The 25,826-nt window shown below is 46.2% G+C and overlaps 1 protein-coding gene across 5 annotated transcripts; it reads right to left on the reverse strand.

Moving 5' to 3' along the window:
- Positions 1–25,826, reverse strand: LOC311524917 (2-5A-dependent ribonuclease-like). Of its 5 annotated transcripts, XR_014712646.1 has the most exons (8): positions 24,822–25,117; positions 7,024–8,686; positions 6,606–6,694; positions 5,939–6,156; positions 5,691–5,826; positions 4,020–4,174; positions 1,927–2,418; positions 1–1,615 (listed from the first exon to the last, which is right to left on the reverse strand). XR_014712646.1 is itself a non-coding variant. In XM_084636566.1 (7 exons), exons 2-7 carry the CDS (start codon positions 8,471–8,473, stop codon positions 2,280–2,282), a joined length of 2,187 nt encoding a protein of 728 aa, XP_084492692.1. In that variant the 5' UTR covers positions 8,474–8,686; positions 25,610–25,826; the 3' UTR covers positions 1–2,279. The 5 variants fall into 5 exon arrangements, 4 of the variants coding, with proteins under 4 accessions (XP_084492692.1, XP_084492693.1, XP_084492691.1 ...); XM_084636566.1 differs by lacking the exon at positions 24,822–25,117 and adding an exon at positions 25,610–25,826 and having other exon boundaries at positions 1–2,418; XM_084636567.1 differs by having other exon boundaries at positions 1–2,418; positions 24,833–25,117.

A 25,826-nucleotide genomic window follows, 5' to 3' on the forward strand; every position in this document is an offset into this window, starting at 1 on the left:
CACTTTAGAGACTAACCAATTTATTTGAGCATAAGCTTTCGTGAGCTACAGCTCACTTCATCGGATGCATACTGTGGAAAATACAGAAGATGTTTGTTTTTATACACACAAATCATGAAAAAATGGGTGTTTATCACTACTAAAGGTTTTCTCTCCCCCCACCCCACTCTCCTGCTGGTAATAGCTTACGTAAAGTGATCACTCTCCTTACAATGTGTATGATAATCAAGGCCATTTCCAGCACAAATCCAGGTTTTCTCCCCCCCACACCCCTCCCCAAACAAACCCACTTTTCTGTTGGTAATAGCTTATCTAAAGTGATCACTCTCCTTACAATGTGTATGTCTACTACCAGTACTGTCTGGAATAAAACTTTACTATTGCAATAAGCCTGAAAACTCTCTGTCCCATTTGTTTGTTTCCCTCTCCTCCTCCAGCCAGGCTGCCCACAGGGCTAGGCTCCCCGTTCCCCGGACCTCCGCACTCAGCAGGGGCTGCAGCAGCTCCCCTCTAGCTTGGAGCAGGGGGACTGGCTGAGGGAGAAGCCTCCCCAGGTAGCCTGCTGCCTGCATAAGAACAATTGAAATTTAGCTGTTTGCTCCAGGGGCTGAACCACCATTCAGGACTATTTCTGATTTCCTTGTTAATTTCATTCACAGTTGTTGGAGGTGGGGCCGGGGGAAGGTGAGACCAAGGCAGGGGCAGAATACAATAGTCATTTTACTGCACAGCTTAAATCCAGAGCTAATAAAAGCCAGTGGAAGGGGAAAACTCACTGTCACATTGGTTTCTTTCCTCCCTCCTCCTCCAGCCAGACTGCCTGAGAGGGCTAGGCTCCCGCCCCCTCAGCAGGGGCTGCAGCGGCTCCCCTCTAGCTTGGAGCAGGGGGACTGGCAGAGGGAGAAGCCTCCCCAGGATGCCTGCTGTCTGCATAAGAACAAGTTTAAATTTAGTTGTTCACCCCCTGGTCTGAACCACAGAATTAGGTGCTATTTCTGGCTTCCTTGTTAATTTCACTCAAGGTTGTTGGGGGGGAGGGGAGTACCAAAGCCTGGGCAGTTCTTTTCTGCCCCTTGGATGAGGCAAATACACAAAAAATACAATCAAAATCAGGAACCATTTCCAAGTTCAAATCTATCCCATTTCCTCCCCAGCAGAGGATCATGGTTGTGATGTCCAAACTGCTTGCAGATCCTCTTTGAAATGTTACTGTTTAAAAAAAACAACAACAACAAAAAACATGGAGAACTTGGTGGGAAGATGTGTTCTGATGATCAGGGTTTATTTTGGGCAAAGCAATTTTGGTAAAACAACTAAAGATTCACAGGGAAAGCAAATAGCCCCGTAGACAAAACCACAAAGGGACTGAAGGGGAAAACTGGATATTCAGTTAAATTATTGTGCCTCCTTTGAAAGAAATAGTAGTTTTCATTCCATCCTCTTTATATATTGAATTAAACACCTGAAATGTCCTTAGGACATTGGGGCTCAGATCTCTTTTTGTTTTGTGGGTGTCTGTGTCCTGCAGAGTACAGAGGCTGAAATTGACAAAACTTTCTCTAAGTATCTTGTATATTTCATGGCAGCTATTCTAGTTGTCCTTCATTCACCCAGTCTTCCCCTACTAATAGCCACCCATTGGTGTGCCCCCTGCACACTTTTATGTGCCTGGGAGGGAGATTAAACAATCCTTGATATCTGACTTGCTAGATCTAAATCTACTCTTATTCCAGGTATGTTCTCAATGTATCTGTCCAGTATGGATGGATCTCTCAGAAAAGATAGCTCTTCAGTGTAGGAATCGGACCAACAGCCCCCCAGGAGCAAGATGCCATGAAGCAGCACACATTAAGCAGAAGTTTCTGAGGTGTTAGCTGCAAGGGGCACACCAATGGGTGGCTATTAGTAGGGGAAGACTGGGGTGACTTTCCCAAAGCCACATAGTGAGTCAGTAGTACAGCTGTGATTAGAACTCAGGGCTACCTACTTCTCAACCCTCTGCTCATTTCACCAGCTTACATTTCCCTTCTAGCACTTAGTTCTAGCACTTTCCTCAATGTAATTGTCCTCCATGACCCCACTGAAACATAGCATCTTTACCGCTGAGTGCTTTAGTGCTGAATCCAGAGACCAGATCCACTGACTGAAATTCCAATACTCTCTGCCCTCCCAGCCCCTTCTCCACTTTGTATGACACTTTTTGGCAGCTGAACGAAATGGTCCTGAAAAGGAAGTCAGTCAATGGGATTCAGCCATATAACCTGAAGCAACAGAACATGCTACAGCTGAGAAAGACACTGAGGGCTTGGGAAATGCTTATGATGCTGTATGCCGCGTAAACGCTTGTAGACATAAACTGTCAATTCTGGAAACAGGTGCATGAAATACTCCGAGGGCTCCTTGATTATTTCCTTGACCCTGAAACAGAAGAACATCAATTGATTTTTAACTTGGGAAGCCCCTACCCTGCTAAAAAGTGTCAAAGGATCAGAACAAATGGTCAGGTTTCCCCATTTGTTTCCCTATACAGTGAAAGCCATTTCAACAGCTTTCTGAAAACAAGAGTAAATTTCCTAGAAATGATTAATATCCATTATCCCCCTGATCTAACACATTATGCCTTTGCTAATCTCTCCCACTATCCTTCTATTTCTCCATCCCACGGGACTAATCTCTTCATGGATGAGGGGCCATTTATCTCATTATTTTCAAAATCCTCATACAGACCAATCATCAAAGCACTTTAATAGGGCATGTCTTCACTGCAGATATAACATGGGTGACTGGAACCTGGCTTAACCTAGACAGGGTGTGAGCACTGCAGCCACATGGCAAAGCACACTTGTGTTACCGTGTTCTCACTGGTGTTGCACTCCCCTCTGTGTGTTACTAGGGCTTCTGAAATCATATCCTCTTTGTGCTGCAATAAGCAGAGCTGCTCTATGATACTTCCCCAGTGCGTTGCGGGAGAACTTGTCTGTCCTTCTGGGCCCCCGTGGGAAAGTTTGGAGGACTATCAGCACGGCAGTAATTTAGCCTGACTCCTCACTGCAAAGTGGGCAGAGGAGCATGGGCTGAAAGCACCACTGAACTTGGGCAACAGAATTTCATCTGTGGGTGGGAGGAGGGGCTAATGGCAACACCTGAGTAAGAGCTTGAGTTAACCCTGCAGTGAAGACAGACCATGTAGGAGGAGAGAATTATGATCCCTTAGCAGCAGGACCGATGCTTCGTAATTTATAGATAACGCACCTAAGTACTATAAAGATAAGTGCTTGAGAAATACTTAGGTAGATGAGTTTTTTAAATGTTGGATATAATAATGAAAAAAACTATAGTACAAGCAGCCCATCCTGGGGCTGTTTGTCATAGAAGGAAGCACCAGCATCCGGTGAAAACAGAAGGTCAGGCAACTGATATTCAGAGATGTCCTGCTGCAGCATCACACCATTGCATTAGCCGAATCATCATCTATCCCACAGAGCTCTTCCATATTATGATTCTAGCATGTGTTTCTCCTGTTCCTAAAGCATGAGGATGTGGAAATAGTTACATTACCTCTCTGGAGATGCCTGGTAAACAACACAATGGAACAAGAGCTGCTGATCAATGTGTGACTACAGGGATGATTTGGAACCAAAAACTAGTTCAGAAGCATCTTGATCGTGTAAACTGCCTTTGGGTGGTGAGCCTGGGGTTATCTATTGTTAGTATTGGGACTTTCATAATATGATACACTGTATCCACATAACATTATTCTCTGCAACTACAGAGCACTGTGCTGCTGGAGAGCCTATCTTTCATAACCTGGACATGCTTTAGTCTATAACATGCTGGAGTACCGGGAAACGGTCTTTTCCCCACACCCTGCATATTTTTACCCTTCTTGAATGGCAGCATGTCCTTCTGAAGAAAGGATTCCTGCTCTTACACCTACAGGGACTTGCAGCCTTTTACAGACAGACAAAGATTCCTAGGGACTGTTCATCCCTGGCACGGACTGTGAAGCAATCACTTACTTTTCTTCCTTCTCATCAAAGTGCTCGCCCATGTTCCTGATGAACTTCAGTAGGTCTGTGACATAGTTTTCATATTGTTTCTTCTTGTTCTGGTTCTTGTTCTTGTTCTTGTTGTTGAAGGGGTCGAGCATGCAGTCCAGAACCAATTTGTCAATCTGAAATAAAACACTCTGGATTATTCCATCCCATTCACACATCACAAAACAACAACCTCCCCTGGCTGCAGTGGTCTCACTCTGCAGAAATATCATACACATGCATTTCTCATAGATGGAGCAATATTTTATAGCACTTATATTAAAATGTATGCTTAACAACATACAAAATTTCTATGGGTTTATCTTGTTTGATTCCCCTCTGGGTTCACCAGAGTGTGGATTTGTTAATCTTCACGACACAACGCATCTCTTTCCCAAATGCCCTTCTCTTTGCACAGCCATTTGGGGAAAAGCAGGGCTGAGAGATAGACAGGCATGATTATTATTATGGCTGTCATCATGATTTAGTGCTAGATCTTCCGGGGTGTCTGAGTTCTACTGGGTGAGAGGGACAAAGGTGGTTTTGTATCACCTTTCCACCCTCATAGTTGTGGCACTATTTGGAAAGGTCCATGTGGACTACAGTACTGTCCGAGGATCGCCAGAGCTCAGAGTACCCTGGCCATCTGCATTTCCACTTCAAGAATGCTCCCTACACCATGCAGGCTAGGAACAGGTGTCACAGAGCTGATTACAACATTTTTATGATACCTGGATATTTCTATGTCCAAGGGGAATCCTCAGTTACTCCATTAGGGCAGCCCTCCATCCTGTGTACACCATGGAAGATGTCTGAAGGGGACAGAACTTGGGCAGAGGATCTGGGTGGTACACTGTGTAGCTATGGTTTTTTACTGTGTTGAAACTGTGAGGCACATGGGGCCTAGGATGGATGCCTATGTTAGTCTTTATACATTAATTCATTAAATAAGTGAAAGCTGTCTAGAGGTTTGTCTATATTAGAAAGTTTTGCCATTTTGACTATATTGGTATAATTAAAGCAGCAACCTACCCCCTGCTGTGGACAGTTATATCCATAGAAAAGTGCCTTGTATCAGTACAGCTTATTCTGGTTCTGGAAGCAAAATAGGCTGTACCTGTATAAGGCCCCTTTATACTGATGTAACTGTGTCCACATTAGGGCTCATACCAGTACAAACACATCAGCTAAAATAACAGCCCTAGCCTACAGTTATTTACCCAGATAAAACTTTTAAGTGTAGACCAGGTCTAAGATTCTTCTGTACTGCACTCATTGCCATTGCAGTCAAGCACCTTCCAAGCTCAAATGCTTTTTAACAAGTTCCCTCTTTTCTCCTCCCTTTGCACACCCTCACTGCTGCAGTCCAACACAGGGAAAATTACTCTAACCACCTTCTCCCTTTAAAAGGCTGGTCACAACTTAAGCAGCAAGTCACTAGGGTGATGTCTACAAACCACTCTCTGGAAGCTCCGTGTACACCACTCCAGCAGACAGTGACAGTAATTTTTAAATCTCTTAGATTTGATTAGATTTTGCCCCCACATTGTCAGGATACGGATGGAGTTACACTTCCAGTTAAGATTTAAAATGGGGCTTGTAAGTCCTGTAAGAAAACTTGCTCCTTGTGCATCCACAGCAAAAACAGCTTACCTGCTCAGTCCACTGCTGAAAAGGGTGCTCATCACAATTCAAAGCTTTCAGAATCTCACTCTTGTTGTTGTGATGTTTGGTGTTGCGAGTTTTGATATCACTTTCATTCCCAACATCTCTCAGGAACCTGTACCTGCTGTGGAATCAAAGGCACATTGGGGATGGCCTGCTCCACTGATTCTTGACAGAATGGGGCAGCCAGCAAATCTGCTGTTTGAGGGTTTGTAATTTTCATTCATGGCACTTACGTCTGCTTGCTCCAGAAAAAGGGATGTTGGATCAAGTCTCTCAGCAGGTTTTCAACTGGGATTCCTTCATCAGGGGAGACCAGACTTTTCCTTAGGTCTACAGTCTCCTCGTAGTCCTGCACATCCTCTGGACAACTTGCATCCAGAACGTCTCTATCATTTTCCTCAAAGGGGACCTTACCCAGTGTAACAACATACAGGACCAGCCTTCTGAGCGCCTGAGCATGAGAACAAATGGCTGTTTCACCCCAGGGCAAACAACTTCCCAACAAAAAGAAACAGAGACAGACAAACTATCTTCTAAAATCAGCACACTGATTGTAAAATCAGTACACTGTGTGTATGTGTATGGCAGCAATCACGTCATGAAGTGTTTGTATTAGAGAGCCCACCACACTGACAGCATAGAGCAAAATCAGGGAGAGACTTCTAGGGTTTGGAGAAAATCTTCATTCCTAATCACTGTCACTTCCTTGTACTGTGGTCTCCTGTGCTATGGGAATTTCCAGAAACCACGCTGTTATACATTTCCCTCTGAATATGCAGGAAGATCAGCTGATTCACCCCAAGAAAGCAAAGAAAATAAATGAACAGAAAGAAGTGAGCAAAAGAGAGAAAAGGTGTGAGGGGTAATCTGAAACATAATTTTGGTTTAATGGAAAGTTACCTTCAGGTCTTTGATTATAACATCCTTCTGTCCTTCACTCAATCTTTTGCTCTTATCAAAATCCGCTAAGCGAACTTTACCAGCAGCATCTGACAAAATAACAGGAACAGTTAAATCTGTTGTCTGTCTTTATGTGTGTGTTGCGCTCCTTTTCTCTAGTACCTGGTTGAATTATTCGCATGACCCCAGAATTCTTTGGTAGATTATTCAGTTGGATGACCTGATCTCTCAGTAGGAAGGCAAAACTAATGTGATACTTATGGCTGCTATACTACATGAGCACGAATGCACACACACCCTCTCTGCGCAAAAAGATCTCTACACTGCTGACGTATACGGTCAGCTCTATAATGCCTCACTTTCTCAACTATGGGCAATAGGAGAATAGAGTAAGAATGATAAGAACATACAAGCTAACCTATCAAAATGTTACGTGGGTGTAGATCCTGATGGCCAAATCCAAATATGTGTAGGTCTTGAACTGCCTCAAAGACTGTCTTAAGAACACTCTTGCAATTCACTTCATTCTCTGATGCACTCAGGTGTTCTTCAAGGTTCTTCTCACAGAGCGAGAGGCACAAGTACAGGCAGGGTCTCTTTTCCTCAGCACCAAAAAGCTTTACTAAATGCTTGCTGGTCAGACATTGTTCAAGGCACATTTTCTCTTGTTTAGCAATTTCTGTGCCAATGCAGAATATCTTCACAGCCACCTCCTTCCCATCAAAGAGTCCCAGGTAGATGCCCCCTTGGGAGGTTCTCTGAATCCTGAAATCATTATGTTGGAGGATTTTAAGTTTTCCAATCATAGGACGATACATGTTGTAGAGAACCTTCAGCTGCTCTCCCCAGCGTTTGCTGGTGGGTTCCCAATCTTGAGGTTGACTTGGACCAGCCTTGGCGCCGTACTGGCGAAGAAGAGCTGCCATTTTCTTATTGTATTTCCTATTGACAATCCCAATAAGGTCCCCAAGGTCAGTCCTTGCCCCTTTTTCACACAGTAGCTTTGCTATTTCATAATAGTTTTTCTCTACAGCTATCACCAGTGCTGTTTTGCCCTCTCTGTCAGCATCATTGATGTCAACTTCATTCTTCTCCAATAAAGCTTTCACCAAATCCAGACTTTGTATCTCAACTGCCAGCATGAGGGTAGTTTTCCCATGCTCATCTCTTCTGTTCACATCAACACCACAATCCAGCAGGAAATGAACAACTGGGGCAATAGACTCCCTTGTTTCGTTATCACTTGAAAGGAAGGCATGGATTAAAGCATTCCTGCCCTGGTTGTCACAGATGTTCATGTCAGCCTTCATCTCACTGACAAGAATTTTTACGACTGAGAGGTGGCCCCTCGTGGCAGCATCCATCAGGGCTGTTGCCCCACCTTTATTCAGTGTTCTTTTCTCCTCGTTAACCACCCTTCGCAAATTCACATCTGCCCCATTATTGTACAAGAATCTTAAGGCCTCCTCATTCCCATAGTGAGCAGCCTCCATAAAGGCTGTGAAACCATTGTCATCATACTCATTGATTTCTGACCCCTTAGAAAGAAAGAGCTCCAAAAGGTTCACATTCCCCACTATGCCTGCTATAATAAAGGGAGTGGCACCATTGTCCTTTCTGGCATGTGGATCAGCACCCTTCTCCAGCAGAAGATCAACAATCTCTTCCTGATCAACCTGTACAGCGCTGTGCAGAGGTGTCCAACCACCTCCTACCTTGAAATTAACATCTGCTCCTTCCGCCAACAGCTCCCGGACTTTCTCTATTGAATAGTTTCGGACAGCATCGTTTAGCAGAGAGGCTTTGTCTGCTGCTGTTTCATTTCCGGAGGTCAATACCTCTTCCTGGCTGTTACTAGTGGCCTCCATCACTGTTAAGATAAGTGGCTGTGCTCTTGTTCCGTGTCCGTTTCAGACGGAGATTCTTCAGTAAAATACTTCCTGGGCTCTCCTTTAAGATGGAAGGCATGGATTGGTCAGTGCCTTTGTTGTCAGGACATGAATGGAGTTTTGCTGATGAAGTGCACCAAGTGTAGCTGAAGTGTACCCAGCTCCAAGGGCTCTATGCTTCACATATTCCACCTGATTAGCAAAGAGAGAAAACAAATCTGTTTACTGATTCTTAAGACTTTACAGTTGTGCTTGATAGGTGATAGTTCAGGCTACATTTTAGTCACGGGTATTTTTAGTAAAAGTCATGGACAGGCCATGGGCAGTAAACAAAAATTCATGGCTTGTGACCTGTCCATGACTTGTACTATACCCCTGACTAAATCTTAGGAGTGCTGCGGGTGCTCGTGGTGGGGCTGGGGCTGCTCATGGGGGGAGGAAGGGGGTAGCCTGGGGGACTGTGGTCTAAGACTGCCCCAGCAGCAGCTGGTGCGACAGGCCCAGGGGCTGCCTGAGCTGCTTGGGCAGCCCCGGAGCCAGCCGCACCAGCCACTCCAGAAGTCATAGAAAGTCACGGAGCCATGACTTCCATGACAAACTCACAGCTTTAGCGACAGTCTATGGATCAGTAAGAGACAGGACAGTGAAGATTACACCACATGGTTTTCAGAGCCGTGAGTGAGTGAGAGAGAGTGTGTGTGTGTGAAGGGGGATTATAACAGATGTTCTCTGGGTCCACATGCAACAGCCCCTGCTAATTTGGTTCTGAGTTTCTTATCAATACAGATTGACAATCATAATGAATTGGTAGGGGTGGAAAGAGTAGTTTGTACCTTTAGGCACACACCCGGTACTCTTGGGTGTTCTTGTCAATGGGGAGAAGACACCCCAAGAAGGGTGTTTGTCATTAGATGTTGAGGGTACTTGGGTTACATAAATATGGCTCTTTGTATTCTTCAGTTCTGAAGCTGCTTGTGTTCCTACAGAATTACTCTCTGTACAGAAGAGTGCAGGAGATTCCAATCTTAAATTTTCAAAACATAAGATTCTAGTCATCATGACTCTTAAGATAACCTTTCAAATATGATCTGAATAGAAGCTGATCTTAATTGGATGGTGCCTCTGGAATGTAATGAGGAAATTTAACTATTCACCCCCAGTAAGTGTATTAGAAAGATCCAGCTATGGTGCTTCTCTGTAACTTTTACATTCTCCAGATGCTGCTGCAGAATTTTCAGTTCACTCCAGAAGTTAGCACTATAGTGCCACAGAAACCATAGGTCTTGCTGTGAAATTTAGGTTAAACTTGCTGCAAAATACACATGGCCTTCATTATATGCACCAAATACCTGATGCTTCCTGTTCTTTGTTGAAGAATATAAGTATACACATATCTATTACACCATTCAGTTTTGGACAGGTGGCTATGCCCTTAGCCCAGTGAAGAGACCAGTCAGAAAGCAGTATTAGACAAAAAGTCCCACCTTACCTCTGCCCCCTTTCTGCCCAGTGAGAAGCCCGTATTTGTCCATTAGACTTTCTTGACCCTTTCATCATTTTCTGGGGTCAATCAGGAAGGAATTCAGGGTCTGGAGGCACACCTATCACTGACAGGCAACTGTCAGAAAGTCTTTAAGAATAGTGGGCACATTTAAGACTGTTTGTCCCCCGAGATATAAAATGGGCCATTCGTTTAAAATTTAGGCGTATCATAATCAAAATGCAAGTAAGGGTTTACAGCATTATATGCGAGGATGGAAAAATGGTACAATATGAAATTAAAAAGGTGTCTAATGAATACTCTCCAGAATCAAAGGGTATATTATTCAGTTAAGGTTTGTTGTTGTTCTGTCTTATGAAGGAAAAGAAACCGAATAACAAAAGTAATAACCTCTTTTCCCCTTTAAAGAGAGGTTATAACAGTTACAGAACAATAAAATTCAGCCTAACTGTCAAAGGTGACAGTTGTTAAACATTTTTACCAAGGACTAGCTCCTTCTGGGCTTGTTTGTGGATCTGACAGAAAAGAATGATTTCAAAGGGAAACTGGCAGAAAAGCTGCAAAGTCTTAATTACAGGAAAAGTTTAATTCACATAAGCTTGATTGTCTTCTGAGAAAACCAAATGAATCGAATCACGTATCACAGTTTTTGTTTAAAAAAGTTTTTTAAATGTATAATTAAGTTGCTTACATATGTTTGAGTTGCTTCACAGTATTCATTTTCTACATCTTTTGAGACATACTGTAAAAATAAAAGGCTCTTCTCCGAGCCACCAAAAAAAGCTACAGCCTTATTAGAGGAACTATTACCAAGAGTCTTATCATATAAAAGGGGGAAAAACAAGAGAGTCTTGAAAAAGGGTAGAACAAAGATTCAGAAGTTTCCTTATTGAGCACCGCCCCAGTCCTACTGACAACATGCTTCTATTCTGCCCTCTTTTCCTGATTCATGTCATAGAGGGCAGGTGTTTGTGGGAGTTAGCGAACATGCTGCTTTTTCAGGCGGTGCTGCCACTCTCTCTCAGAATGAGGGAAAGGGTTACTACATATCTTAGGGGAAAAAAACAACGAGGAGTCCTTGTGGCACCTTAGAGACTAACAAATGTATTGGGGCATAAGCTTTCATGGGCTAAAACCCACTTCATCAGATGCATGGAGTGAAAAATACAGTAAACAGTATATATTATAGCACATGAAAATATATACCATTGTAACCATTCAAGTTATGTATATGTCAGGCTTATTGTTGGTTTTGAAAAATATTTAATGGAAAAATTGCTCACAGCACTAGGTTTTTGACATAAATTGTAAAAAGAGGCTCAAACTAAGTGATCAATAATAAGGTCAACTTAAACAGCAGGTATAGCTAAACTTGCATTTTGTTTCCCCACAAATTACCGTAGTCTTTTTTTTGCCCACACAATCCCACCCGCAACAAAGTACATCTCTACCCTGATATAACAGTCCTCAGGGACCAAAAAAATCTTACTGTCTTATAGGTGAGACTGCGTTATATCGGGGTAGAGGTTGGGATTGTGTGGGCAAAAAAAACCAAAAGACTACGGTAATTCGTGTTACCGCAAGTGGTTCCTCTGCGCCCCCCCTTTACTTGCTGAGGCCCCCCCCCCACCCCAGCTCGCCTCCGCCTCCTCCCACGAGCATGCCGCAGCTCCGCTTCTCCTCCCTCCCAGGCTCGCTGATTGGTGCGGCAAGCCTGGGAGGGGGGAGAAGCAGACCTGCAGTGCACTCGCGGGAGGAGGTGGAGCGGAGGTGAGCTGGGGCAGGGGGGCCGCAGCAAGTAAGGGGGCGGGCTCAGAGGAACCGCTCCCCACCGCAGCTCACCTCTGTCTCCTCCCCTGAGTGTGCCGCTGCCGCTCCGCTTCCCCCCCCCAACCCCTTCCAGGCTTGCCGCCGCCAATCAGTTGTCTGGTGCAGAAAGCCTGGACGGAGTTGGGGGGGAAAGCGGAATGGTGGTGGTGTGCTCAGAGGAGGAGACAGAGGTGAGCTGGGGTGGGGAGTGGTTACTCTGCACCTGCCCCCTTACTTGCTGCGGCCCCCCCCCCCGCCCCAGCTCACCTCCGCTCCGCCTCCTTCTGCGAGTGCGCTGCAGGTCTGCTTCTCCCCCCTCCCAGGCTTGCCGCACCAATCAGTGAGTCTGGGAGGGAGGAGAAGCAGAGCTGCGGTACGCTCGTGGGAGGAGGCAGAGGAGAACTGGGGTGAGGGGGCTTCAGCAAGTAAAGGGGGAGGCGCAGAGGAACCACTTGCGGTAACACGAATTTGGATATAACAAGGTAAAGCAGCCCCACTCCCTGGAGTGCTGCTTTACCACGTACTATCCAAATTCGCGTTATATCGCACCACATTATATCGGGGTATAGGAGTACATTTTACTCACTCCCACTTTATGGCAGTGGGTTCTGCAGGACCCCATTCTCACTGCAGGGCTCTACCTTGGTCCCTATTTATCCTTCTTGATGCTGACGCTGATGATGAGGATTCTCTGTGTTAATTCCAGTACCACCTGCAGTGTACAAGGCCCTTTAGATCAGAACATGGAGAGGACATGGTCTCTGTCCAACCAAGATGTGCTTAGAGCAGAGCCACAGGGGAGAGGTACAAACGTCTTACCTCACTTCTCTGATCCCCTGATCCGTAGGAATGTGCCTGACATAAGTCAGAGCAGCCTCAGTGGTACTCTGACTCGCAGCTGCCTCCTGTAGACAGCTGCATATCACTTGGGCACAGCATTCTCCCAGCACATCGTGTATGCCAAAAGCTGTGAGCGAGGCTGGCGTACAAAGCGATATCACGAGTAAGACTAAGCTGTTGAAGTTGTGAAGGCTACAAGCCCTGCTGCCAACTCTGACATCCTACCGCACTTCACACAGTTGCTCTCAGTCCCCCTTAGGTCCTTTCCCTTTGTATTTCCGTGAGCAAAACACAATGGGCACAACACCGTCACAAGCAGCTGCTGTCATTAGCAGCAAGGAAGCAAAACTAGTAACTTACCCCAGCACCCTTTCTCCTGAGGATGGAGGTACTTGCTGCCCAGCATCTCCACAGCCCCGACCTGCCTCCCTGTCTGCTGTGTCCCTGCACGCTGAACCCATATGCCAAGCACTCACCTTGCTACAAAATCAGAGATCTGCAATTAGCAACCATAGTTCCAGACAAACAGCTCAGCTCAACTGGGCAAAGAAGGGCTGGGCATGGGAGAGAGGAAGAGAAACAGTAAGAAGTGGATAAAATGAAAGTGTAAATGAGGGGAATGAGAAACAGCATGAACAGGAATGGGTTTGGGGGAGGACCACAACTGCAGGGGGAGGTCGATGGGAGAAGGTAAATGTGAACATAAGGACTTTTCTGTGATATTTTTCCTACGACACGTAACAGATAATTCTAATGGACTATTTACATGTTTCTACACCTAGAGGCAATTTTCTTCTGGCACCAGATACACACTAAATCCAAATTTCAAGTCGTTGTGTAGGATGTTTTTGTGGGGATAGAAAGGCATGGATTCCTTCCTGAAGACAAGGAGCTGCAATGGGGCCTCTCCATACTAGTTACTGCAGCCTCAGGTCTCCAGTAGTATCTGCGACACTTTGCACCCTTTTCCCTGGCGGGAAATGGCCTGTGGATCTGCTCCTATCCCTCTGCAAGCTGGGGCTCAGGAGCTGGGCCTCACAGGTGCAAGAAGAGAGGATCAGCTGCACCAAAGGAGGGATTGTGTCGTCTATAAAGATGGTGCTTGCTTAAAGAAATGTGTTGAAATGTAAGCAGGGCCGGCTCCAGGCACCAGCTTTCCAAGCAGGTGTTTGGGGCTGCAATTAGAATAGGTCGGCGGTCCGTGTCCGGCGGCAGCAATTCGGCGGCAGCTCCACCGCTTTTCCCACAGCTCCGGTTTTTGGGGGGCAGCTCCGCCGCTTTTGGAGTGGCGGCAATTCGGTGGCGACTGCTTGGGGTGGCAAAATTGCTAGAGCACCCCCTGAATGTAAGTAGCCCAAAAATGTATTTCCTAAAAATAGGCTTGACAATAGTCAAGAGAGGCCCTACGTCATGCTGTAAACATGTTTTGGTCCTAACTGGTTTTTACAAGCGTTTTAAATAAAATGTAAATGTTTTCAAAAACACGATCTATACTGATTGTTAGCTTAGCATTTATGCAGATGTTAATTAAGACAATACTTCATATTAAATAGACAATAAAAAATTACAGAATATTTCATTATAGTAGTGGAAATATAAATATGGTAAAGGATAATGTTAATTAATTATAATTGGTTAGGAAAAATGTAGCATGCCAATTTTAGATTGGCGCACCCATCCACCATCAAGGTCCTATTAGAAAAAAAAATTATTCCCATTCTTCCCCTCCAGGGATTAATCAGCCCTGCATGCATCATTTCATCTTAAAATGTAAGCATGATATGCAGTGTGTACTTATATTCGTTATTTTATTTTAAATTAAGTCTTTGATTTTCTCTCTCATTGTGTCATTCGCAGTCCTCCACTAAATTAAATAATCTGTAATTGCCCTGGAGGCTTGAACCATAAAGAATTCAAATTGGTTTTATTCCTTATCTTTAAAGTACTAATTGGGACAATATAAATCAAAGGTTACAACGGGGAGGGGGGTGAATTCTGAAACTTCTCCTTCCACCACCCAAGTGGAACAGCACACAATTCTGCCATGTCTTAAACCCTTCCCTAATCTAGAGATGACATGACAGACAGCCACACTAGCTCCAACATAGATTCAGCAAAGGTTACCAACTATCAGTAAATGTAAGACCGGTCAGTTAAAACAAAACAGTGAAAATTACCTGCCAGAGTCATGACTGTCTAAAAAAACATGTAGCCAGAACTACAAATGGCAAGATACTCTAGAACAGTGGTTCTCAACCAGGGATACGTACATAGAGATCTTCTAGGATGTACTCGACTCATTTAGATCAGTGTTTCTCAATTTGAGGGTTGCAACGCCCAGGGGGGTCATGAGATGGGTTTAGGGATGACATTGGGGCAGGGGGCGGTGCAAACAGGGCAATTGTCTGGGGCTTAATGCCACAAGGGACTCTGCAAAGCTAAATTACATGCTTCAGCCCCAGGAGGCAGGCCTCAGGCTTCCGGCCTGTCCCCCAGGGCCCTGGCTTCAGACAAGGCTCACAAATGAAAAACAGGCTTAAGTATCACACTGAAATGTAAGTACAATCAATTCATTTTATAACGATATGGTAAAAATCAGAAAGCAAGCAATTTTTCAGTAAGAGTGTGCCGTGACACTTTTGTATTTTTGTGTCTGATTTTATAAGCAAGTAAAAAGAAAAGGAGTACTTGTGGCACCTTAGAGACTAACAAATTTATTTGAGCATAAGCTTTCGTGAGCTACAGCTCACTTCGTCGGATGCATGCAGTAGAAAATATAGTGGGGAGATTTTCTATACACAGAGAACATGAAACAATGGGTGTTACCATACACACTGTAATGAGAGTGATCAGGCAAGGTGAGCTATTACCAGCAGGAGAGAAAAAAAACCTTTTGTAGTAAAACTATTTCCCATGTTTATTCCCCCCCCCCATTACTGTTCCTCACACATTCTTGTCAACTGCTGGAAATGGCCCACCTTGATCATCACTACGAAAGGTGAGCTGTAGCTCACGAAAGCTTATGCTCAAATAAATTTGTTAGTTTGGGAGACTAACTTCCCAGACATAGACTGGAGGACAAGTGCTAGTAATAATAATAAAAAGAAAAGGAGGACTTGTGGCACCTTAGAGACTAAGCTGCCACAAATCCTCCTTTTCTTTTTGCGGATACAGACTAACACAGCTGCTACTCTGATACCAGTAATAATGGGGCTCAATTTTCCTGATGTGATAGCTGATAGATTCCTTCATCAAGTAGTTGCTGAACCAATAAGAGGGGATGCCATTTTAGATTTGGTTTTGGTGAGTAGTGAGGACCTCATAGAAGAAATGGTTGTAGAGGATAATCTTGGTTCAAGTGATCATGAGCTAATTCAGTTCAAACTGAACGGAATGATAATCAAAAATAAATCTGCGACTAGGGTTTTTGATTTAAAAAGGGTTGACTTTAAAAAATTAAGGAAACTAGTTAGGGAAGTGGATTGGACTGAAGAACTTATGGATCTAAAGGCAGAGGAGGCCTGGGATTACTTCAAGTCAAAGCTGCAGAAGCTATCAGAAGTCTGCATCCCAAGACAAGGGAAAAAATTCATAGGCAGGAGTTGTAGACCAAGCTGGATGAGCAAGCATCTCAGAGAGGTGATTAAGAAAAAGCAGAAAGCATACAGGGAATGGAAGATGGGAGGGATCAGCAAGGAAAGCTACCTTATTGAGGTCAGAACATGTAGGGATAAAGTGAGACAGGCTAAAAGTCAAGTAGAGTTGGACCTTGCAAAGGGAATTAAAACCAATAGTAAAAGGTTCTATAGCCATATACATAAGAAGAAAAAGAAAGAAGAAGTGGGATCGCTAAACACTGAGGATGGAGTGGAGGTTAAGGATAATCTAGGCATGGCCCAATATCTAAACAAATACTTTGCCTCAGTCTTTAATGAGGTCACATGGGGAATTATTAGTTAAATTGGAAAAGATGTGGATCAATAAGAAAACTGAAAGGTGGATAAGGAATTGGTTAAAGGGGAGACTACAGCAGGTCATACTGTCAGGCTGGAGGGAGGTTACCAGTGGAGTTCCTCAGGGATTGGTTTTGGGACCAATCTTGTTTAATCTTTTTATTACTGACCTTACCAAAAAAAAGTGGGAGTGTGCTAATAAAGTTTGCGGATGATACAAAGCTGGGAGGTATTGCCAATTTAGAAAAGGACCGGGATATCATACAGGAGGATCTGGATGACCTTGTAAACTGGAGTAATAGTAATAGGATGAAATTTAATAGTGAGAAGTGTAAGGTTATGCATGTAGGGATTAATAACAAGAATTTTAGTTATAAGCTGGGGACACATCAATTAGAAGTAATGGAGGAGGAGAAGGACCTTGGAGTATTGGTTGATCACAGGATGACTATGAGCCGCCAATGTGATATGGCCATGAAAAAAGCTAATGCGGTCTTCGGATGCATCAGGTGAGGTATTTCCAGTAGAGATAAGGAGGTGTTAGTATCGTTATACAAGGCACTGGCGAGACCTCACCTGGAATACTGTGTGCAGTTCTGGTCTCCCATGTTGAAGAAGGATGAATTCAAACTGGAACCGGTACAGAGAAGGGCTACTAGGATGATCCAAGGAATGGAAAACCTGTCTTATGAAAGGAGACTCAAGGAGCTTGGCTTGTTTAGCCTAACCAAAAGAAGGTTGAGGGGAGATATGATTGCTCTCTATAAATATATCAGAGGGATAAATACTGGAGAGGGAGAGGAATTATTTAAGCTCGGTACCAATATGGACACAAGAACAAATGGATATAAACTGGCCATCAGGAAGTTTAGACTTGAAATTAGATGAAGGTTTCTAACCATCAGAGGAATGAAGTTCTGGAATAGCCTTCCAAGGGGAGCAGTGGGGTCAAAAGACCTATCTGGCTTCAAGATTAAACTCAATAAGTTTATGGAAGAGATGGTATGATGGATAGCGTCATTCTGGCAATTAATTGATCTTTAACTATTGTTGTACCAATAAAATAAAAACCAGCAGGATCTTATTAAAGGGAAAAAGGCAAAATACCACATTTACTGTGAATACAGAAAGAATCATAGTAAGCAGTTAGTTATAGTTATAACATTCCATTCAATCTCAAATTTATTCTCACATTCATTCATACAAACATACACACACACACAGGTTCTGCAAGGTTGTTATCATAGTTACCAGCCTTAGAGTTGCTCATGCCAAGCCACTGGCCAGGTGGCCTGGACATGAGGAGGGAGCAGGGCCTTGTCAGATGCTCATCTGATGCTCCTGGAAGTTGGTTTGCAGAATCAGACCCCCAAAGTTCTCTCTTTTTAGAGTCTATTTTTATAGGAATTTCTTCCTGTGCCAGTCTATGGGAATTGCTTCATCATGCTGTTGCTGAATCAATCAGCAGATAGCACATTCCTGACGGCTCCAAGATGTTATCTTGTTCTTTGGTTCTCCCATCCTTGAGGCTGTTGGGTGGATTCCAGTCTGCCCTCCGGGGGGTCCTCTGGTTATTTCCACTTGACGCCTTCTTCAGCCGATGGACACTGGATTCTTAGGCTGGCACCTCCCTGATCATTCAGTTATTATCCACACCAAGCATCCATCCACATCCATCCTCTATCTCTATTTTAATCACAATTGTTAATACAACAAAAGGGTGGGGAGTCTCTGGGTGCTGTTTCTGTTGTTAGAGTATTGCTTTGAGTCTCTCTCTCTTGTGAATTGCTTTGAGAATAGACTCTGTCTTAGAATGTACTAACACAATTAGCAGCTTGCAAGTTTCACACATAGAGGGAGAGAAACAGTACCAAAAACCAAGAGACCTCTTAATTAGTAATACCCTGGAATTTAAACTCTGGGGAATCAAACTCATTTGTGATTTTAATACAGAACTTCTTTAATATGATCCAACACTATTCATGGTAAATAGGCCCAATGGCCTGTGATGGGAAGTTAGATGGGGTGGAATCTGAGTTACTACAGAGAATTTTTTCCTGGGTATCTGGCTGGTGAATCTTGCCCACATGCTCAGAATTCAGCTGATTGCCATATTGGGGGTCAGGAAGGAATTTTTCTCCAGGGCAGATTGGAAGAGGCCCTGGGAGTTTTTCACCTTCGTCTGTAGCATGGGGCATGGGTCACTTGCTGGAGGATTCTCTGCCCCTTGAAGTCTTTAAACCATGATTTGAGGACTTCAATAGCTCAGACATAGGTGAGAGGTTTATTGCAGGAGTGGCTGGGTGAGATGCTGTGGCCTGCATTGTGCAGGAGGTCAGACTAGGTGATCATAATGGTCCCTTCTGACCTTAGTATCTATGAATCTATGACCCTAGCCCAGGAAGGCCTACTGATAGGAACCCCAAACCTAGCTCCAAGTACCCCACCCATAGGAGCCCTACCTATTGCAACCGTAACCATAGCCCCATTTATTCTATCCATAGGAACCCTAACTCGGGTGGGGGGGGAGCCCTACCCATAGGAACCCTAACACTGGGGAGGGGGGGAGAAGGGACTCCTACCCAATGCAAAGTCAACCTGAGGAACTCCTTGCCAGAGGATGTTGTGAAGGTCAAGACTATAACAGGATTCAAAAAAGAACTAGATAAATTCATAGAATAGGTCCATTCCTGCCCAGCTAGGATGTCCCTCGCCTTTGTTTGCCAGAAGCTGGAAATGGGCGACAGGGGACGGATCACTTGATGATTACCGGTTCTGTTCTGTTCATTCCCTCTGAGGCACCTGCCATTGACCACTGTCGAAAGACAGGATACTGGGCTAGATAGACCTTTGGTCTGACCCAGTGCGGCCGTTCTTGTGTTCTTAGGAACCCTAACCCTGGGGGCGGGGAAGAGACCCACTCATAGGAACCCTAAATCTGGGGGAGGAGGGAAGACCTATCCATAGGAACCCTTACCCTAGCTCCAAGTACCATACCCTTAGGAACTCTAACCCTCGGGAAAGAAGCCCTAATCAATAGGAACCCTAACCCTTGGATGGGGAGCCCTACCCATAAAAATCCTAATACTAGGGCAGGGAGCCTTACCCTTATCAACTGTAACCTTAGCTCCCTTAACCTTATCAACAGAAACATTAAGACTAGGATGGGGAGCCATACCCATAGGAACCCTAACCCTAATGCCAAGTATCCTAACCTTAGCCAACCAAACCATAGCTCTAAAGACCCTACCCACAGCCACATAAACCTAGCTCCAAGTACCCTACCCTGTAGCCCACTGGGCTAGATTGCCTTTATTACATTCACTGCTTTGCGTTATATTCTGCTTTGCGTTATATTCAGCAGTAATGCAAGAAACCTACAGGCCTGTATCCTGTAAGAGATTAGCTTCAGCAAGTTAGCATAAGGCTTTAGGCCTATGAGCTTTGAATAGATAAACTTTGCACAGATAAACGGCCCACTGGCAACCCCAACTATTGGGGAGCTGAACATAGAGTGTTTAAGAGGAATTTCTGACCACAGGAACAGGACCCAACTACAAGAATGTCATGGCAACAAACTGATGTACTTAACAGGTACAAGACCTACATCTGTAGATACCTAACCACAAGAGGCCCATGGTAATGGATTGACATAGGATAATAAGTTAAGATCTTTGATATACTAACCTATACAAGAAGGACACACCAAAATTAGTAAGGTGAGGCTATACAAATAAGGAAAAAGGGAAATACCCCTACTGAATATGCATCAAACATAGCGGTGTCAGCATATCATATTATAAAAGTTGCATCCCAGCCTAGGGGCCGTAGGAGAAAGAGATGTAGTCCTTGGGAGGTGCCAGAATGATGGCCACTGGTGATGAGGAAGATGATGGCTAACATTTCAGATTGTTTCACAACGGATTGTGGGAGTATATGGATGTGCAGATGTACATTCTGTAGTATCTCTATCTTCCTGAGTTGGGGTGTTTGTGACTGTGCTAAATGTATTAATAAACTATTTTTAAATACAGAAGAGTTCCTATAGTGTGAGTGTTCCAACTGCGCACATTAGGGTTCCCAACTATATCATAATTTGAATAATACTGGGCCTGATCACGGGACAAGATCCTGTCAACCCACAAAGTGATAACTGGGGAGTCTTAAGAAATCAATGTAATTAATACATAAGCTACAGTTCAGGCTACAACCCATAGCAACCCAAATGCTAGGGTGCGAACCCTACCATAGAAACCCTAACCCTAGCTCCAAGTACCCTATCCATAGCCACCCAAACCCTAGCTCAAAGTGCCCAATCCCTAGAGATGCTAACTTTAGGGCAGAGAGCCTGACCCACAGGAACCCTAACCCTAGGGCGGGGAGCCCTACCCATAGCCACTTAAACCCTAGCTCTAAGTACCTTACCCCATGAATCCTAACTCTAGGGCTGGGAGCTCCACCCATAGAATCCGTAACCCCAGCTGCAAGTACCATACCCATAGGAACCCTAACTCTAGCCCAGGGCATCCTAGTCTCAGAAACCCTAACCCTGGCCCGGGGAGCCCTCCCCTTCCGAACCCTAACCCTGGCCCAGGGAGCCCTACCCTCTGGAAGCCTAACCCTAGCACGTGGAGCCATAACCTTTGGAACCTTAACTCTAGCCTGGGGAGCCCTACCCTTTGAAACCATACACTTAGCGCCTGGAGTGTTATGTTTTGGAACCAAAACCCTAGGCCCAAGAGCCCCACGATCTGGAACCCTGTCCCTATCCCTAACCATAACCCCGTAAGCCATACCTTGGGAACCCTAACTCTAGCCCAAGAAGTCCTACCATCTAGTTTAGATATGCCCACTAGTGGCAGCATGTGGCACTTACACTATCTAACACCTTTAACCATCAAAGCACTTTATACACACTAGCCAGAGTTGTCAACATTTGAAAATGGTTTCAATGGACATTTTCTAACTAAGCTGAGATCTAGCTGATGAGATCCCAAGCTCTGGAGGGTTGTGTGCATATTCTGCTGAGTGTGAGGTGATTTTTTCTTTTTGAGGAAGAGGCAGAGAAAAGTGCCTGAAATTCAGCAAAATAGGCTTCGAACTGTCTAGTGCCTGGGCCCAGCACGTGCATGACTGGAAAAAGTGTCACTTGACTATGGCAAATCGTTCCTCTCCCCAACCTTACAGTTCTCTCTTCCTCCTACTCTCCCTCCTCATCTCCATTCACTGCTTCTTCTCATGCTGGAGGAGTATCCTACTGTGTAAGTACAAGGTAAAACACCTTGTTCAGGATCTCCCCCAGGCAGGGCCTGGACTGGCCTCTATTTTGCCTGCGTTGAGTGTAGATGTGCTCAGCAGGAGCTTAGGAGGTGACGCCTGTACTTAGAGAGGCCTAAATGGTCACACCAGGTACAGGCATCATCTCCCCTTCCCCCAAGCTCCTGCTGAGCACAGCTGAGAGGCACCCAGGTCTTCAGGACCATGTGGTGATTCTCAGAGCTCATCACACCTCCTCAGCTGCTAGAACGATTCTTCACCAAGCCACTTGCCTTACACCAGGGGTAGCCAACCTGAGCCTGAGAAGAAGCCAGAATTTACCAAAGTACATTGCCAAAGAGCCACAGTAATACGTCAGCAGCTCCCCCACTCCACTCCCAGCACCTCTCACCCACCAGCAGCCTAGCCAATCAACGCCTCCCCACACCTGCTAATCAGCTGTTTTGTGATATGCAGGAGGCTCTGGGGGGGAGAGGGAGGATCGAGGGCATGGCAGGCTCAGGGGAGGGGGTGGGAAGGGGTGGAGTGGGGATAGGGCTTGTGGCAGAGCCAGCGGGTTGAGCAGTGAGCACCCCCCGGCACATTGGAAAGCTGGCAGCTGTAGCTCCAGCCTCGGAGTCGGTGCCTATACAAGGAGCCGCATATTAACTTCTGAAGAGCCGCATGTGGCTCCGGAGCCACAGGTTGGCCACCCCTGTCCTACACCCTGTGGCCATCTCTGGGAATTGCAGCAGCTCACAGGCCTGGAACCGTGGAAGAAACTGAAATTACCTGGGACTTAATTGCAAATAGGAGCAACAAAAATTATTAAAAGTCTAGAAAACATGATCCATGAGGGAAGATTGAAAGAATTGGGTTTGTTTAGTCTGGAAAAGAGAAGGCTGAGAGGGGAACATGATAACACTTTCCAAGTACATAAAAGGTTGTTACAAGGAGGAGGGAGGTAAATTGTTCTTGTTAACCTCTAAAGATAGGACAAGACGCAATGGGCTTAAATTGCAGCAAGGGCAGTTTAGGTTGCACATTAGGAAAAACTTTCTGTCAGGGAAGTTAAGCACTGGACTAAATTGTCTAGGGAGGTTGTGGAATCTCTGTCATTGTCTAACCTGCTCTTAAAAATCTCCAAACACCTGTCAGGACTAGATAATACTTAGTCCTGCCATGAGTCCAGGGGATTGGACTAGATGACCTCGAGGTCCTTTCCAGTCCTATGATTCTATGAAATAGAGAAGCAGCAGGGGCATAGCCGATGTTTTTTATTGGGGGAGGAAGCTAGAGTTAAAAAAAAAATTTACTATTGCTTTAATGAGTAGTTTTGTACCATAGCTAAATTTGTCCACTTTTAATAGAGACAGATGAGCTTCTGTTCCAAACCCTGTGTTTCCTTTATTTATTACTGCAATCCCTAACATTTTGGAAGGGCTAAAGACCCTACAAGCTCCCAGGTCGTATATCCATGGGCAGTAACCTGGAGGTAGAAGGTCTAAAGCAGAGTGCAAACTCAGAGATGAATGACGGAGCAACCAGCATGACAGAGGATATCCTGAAACAGAGAGACACCTGCTTCCACAGTATCCAAAAGAGGAGGGAGTGTGAGAAGAACTCCTTCAACTATCAGCAACAATAGAGCACTCATCACTAAAGAGTAATGAGGAAAAAACCTGTCCTTGAACCCTAGGAGAAAGAGGGGAGAAAGTACAGACAACATCATGCGACAGAGAACCCTCTCAACTCCTCAGGTATGGGCAGTAATGACTAATGGATATAGGGGATCAGACCTCAAACACATCAGGAAGCCCAGTCCCAGGCAGATGGCTCCCAGCTCTGACATCCCTGAGGTGCTGGCTACTTTTAACACTTTGGCAACACTCATCATGCTGATTTATTGAGTGGGATGGTGTCAGTCTTGCCTCTCCACTTTCAGATGTCACTGGTCTTCAGTGAGAAAGGGACAGCGAAAGCCGCTGCAGGAGGATGAGGGAGGGAGCACAATGGCTGACCTAAGCAGTGTGCATCTTCTCTGGAAATACTGTCACTGTGGCCCAACTAACTGCCTTGGAAAGAGGAATCACTATCTTCCTGGATTTAATCATCCCTCTGCTCATGGCTCATCTTGCACTCCTTGCCTTTGTAATACAGCCAGACTAAAACTGAACCATCCCTTCAACCACCTGTAACCACAGTTGCCAACTTCCACATGGTAAATAAGCACCCTGCCTTTCACAATAAGCCAAAAATCAAGCTAATCCCATTTCAAAACAAGGCAATCCCCAAGAACCCCAACACTCTATGTGACTAGCAGGGGCAGCAGGTTTGTATAATTTTTGGTGGTCCCCAGAACGGGGTCAAGTCATGCCCCCCCCCCCCCCACACATACACACACATGTCCCTAAGGGTCTGGGAGGAAGTTTGGTGTGGGAGGGGGAAGGCATTTGGGTGCAGGCTCTAGGCTGGGGCAGGGAGCTGGGGTGGGCTCTGGGCTGAGGGTTGGGGTGCAGGCTGGGGCAGGGGGTGGGCTCTGGGAGGGAGTTGGGGTGTGGGATCTGGGCTGGGGCAGGCAGTTGGGAATGCAGGGGGCAGGCTCTGGGAGGGAGTTTGGGTGCAGGGTCTGGGCTGGGACACAGGAGGAGGTGAAGGGGCGGGCTCTGGGAGGGAGTTGGGGTATGAGATCTGGGCTGGGGCAGGCAGCTGGGGTGCAGAGGACAGGCTCTGGGAGGGAGTTGGGGTGCAGGGTCTGGGGAAGGGGTGGGGGTGCAGGAGGGGGTGCAGGGTCAGGGCTGGGGGTCAGGGGGTGAAGGCTCTGTCTGACAGGCTCTGGGGTGGGGTAGGGCAGAGCCAGGGATGAGGCGCTTAGGGCGCAGACAGGCTGCCCCAGGGATAGGGCCAGAGAGGAGGACTCCCCATCGGCAAGCTCTGGAGGAGGGACCCCACCTCTTCCCACACTCACCCTGCACCCACCGCTGTCACTGCACTTGCTCCTTGGGCCCCTCTCCGGTCCAGGAAGCCCCCTTGCCTCCCCTGTGGTGGGTGCCAGGGGGGCTGCCATCACGTGTGGCCTCCTTCCCTCACCGTAGCCTCATTGGGAGTGGGGGATGGGGCTGCCCCTTGCCCAGCGGCAGCTGGGGGCGCGGATCACAGGGTCAGAGACTGGCCGAAGCCCAGCCGCTGTGCAGGCGAGTGAGGTCGAGCCCCGCCCAGCCGGAAGTGCCTTTCGCAAGGGGCGGCTGCCGCTGCTGCTCTCGCCTTAGGCAGCAGGCGCGGCCCGCGGAAGCGCGGACAGGGCGGGGCAGCAGGGCCGCCGCCGCCGCCCTCTGTGGCTCAGGCGGGGACACTCCAGGGTGTGGGGGAGGCGCGCGGGGAGCGGCAGCTGGGGCCCGGTTGATGCTGCAGGCAGGACCTGGGGTGAGGGGAGACCCGGATCCAAACATTGGTGGAGCTGGGCCCCCGGCCCTGACTATTCCTGGAGCCTGGGCCCATATAACTCCCTGCCGCCGGTGACTAGATCCCCCCGGCATGCAGTCTGGGACTGTGGTGGGCCCGCTGTGCGCCCCGGACTCTCTCCCCCTCTTGCCCCTGCGTGTCCGGAGCCGATCAAAAAAAGAAGCAACAAGCCAACTAAGCCAAAAATAAGCCCAGTTTCTGTATCCCCCCCCCCCCCGCAGGGTTGACATGTCTGCCCGTAGCCCTTCTCTCCTTTTGTTTCCTTTAGTAAGGCACCACAGACCAGTCACTCACCTCCCTTCTTCCTCAGACACCTGCGGTCCCACACAGGAGCGTTTGCCTAGTTGTTTGTTCAGAGTTCTAGCTGCACAGCTCAGCAAAGAGAAGGGAGAGCAGAGGGTTGGACTGCAAGGGATGGAGAAGAAAAAAGCAGAGAGAGGAGGAGAGAAAAAACAGCGCAAACAGAGTAATGGAGGAGAGAGACGCGCCGAGGGCTCAGCTAGGCATTTTA

This window comes from Lepidochelys olivacea (genome assembly GCF_965140295.1).
Source record: "Lepidochelys olivacea isolate rLepOli2 genome assembly, chromosome: 8".
Classification (NCBI taxonomy): Eukaryota; Metazoa; Chordata; order Testudines; family Cheloniidae; genus Lepidochelys; species Lepidochelys olivacea.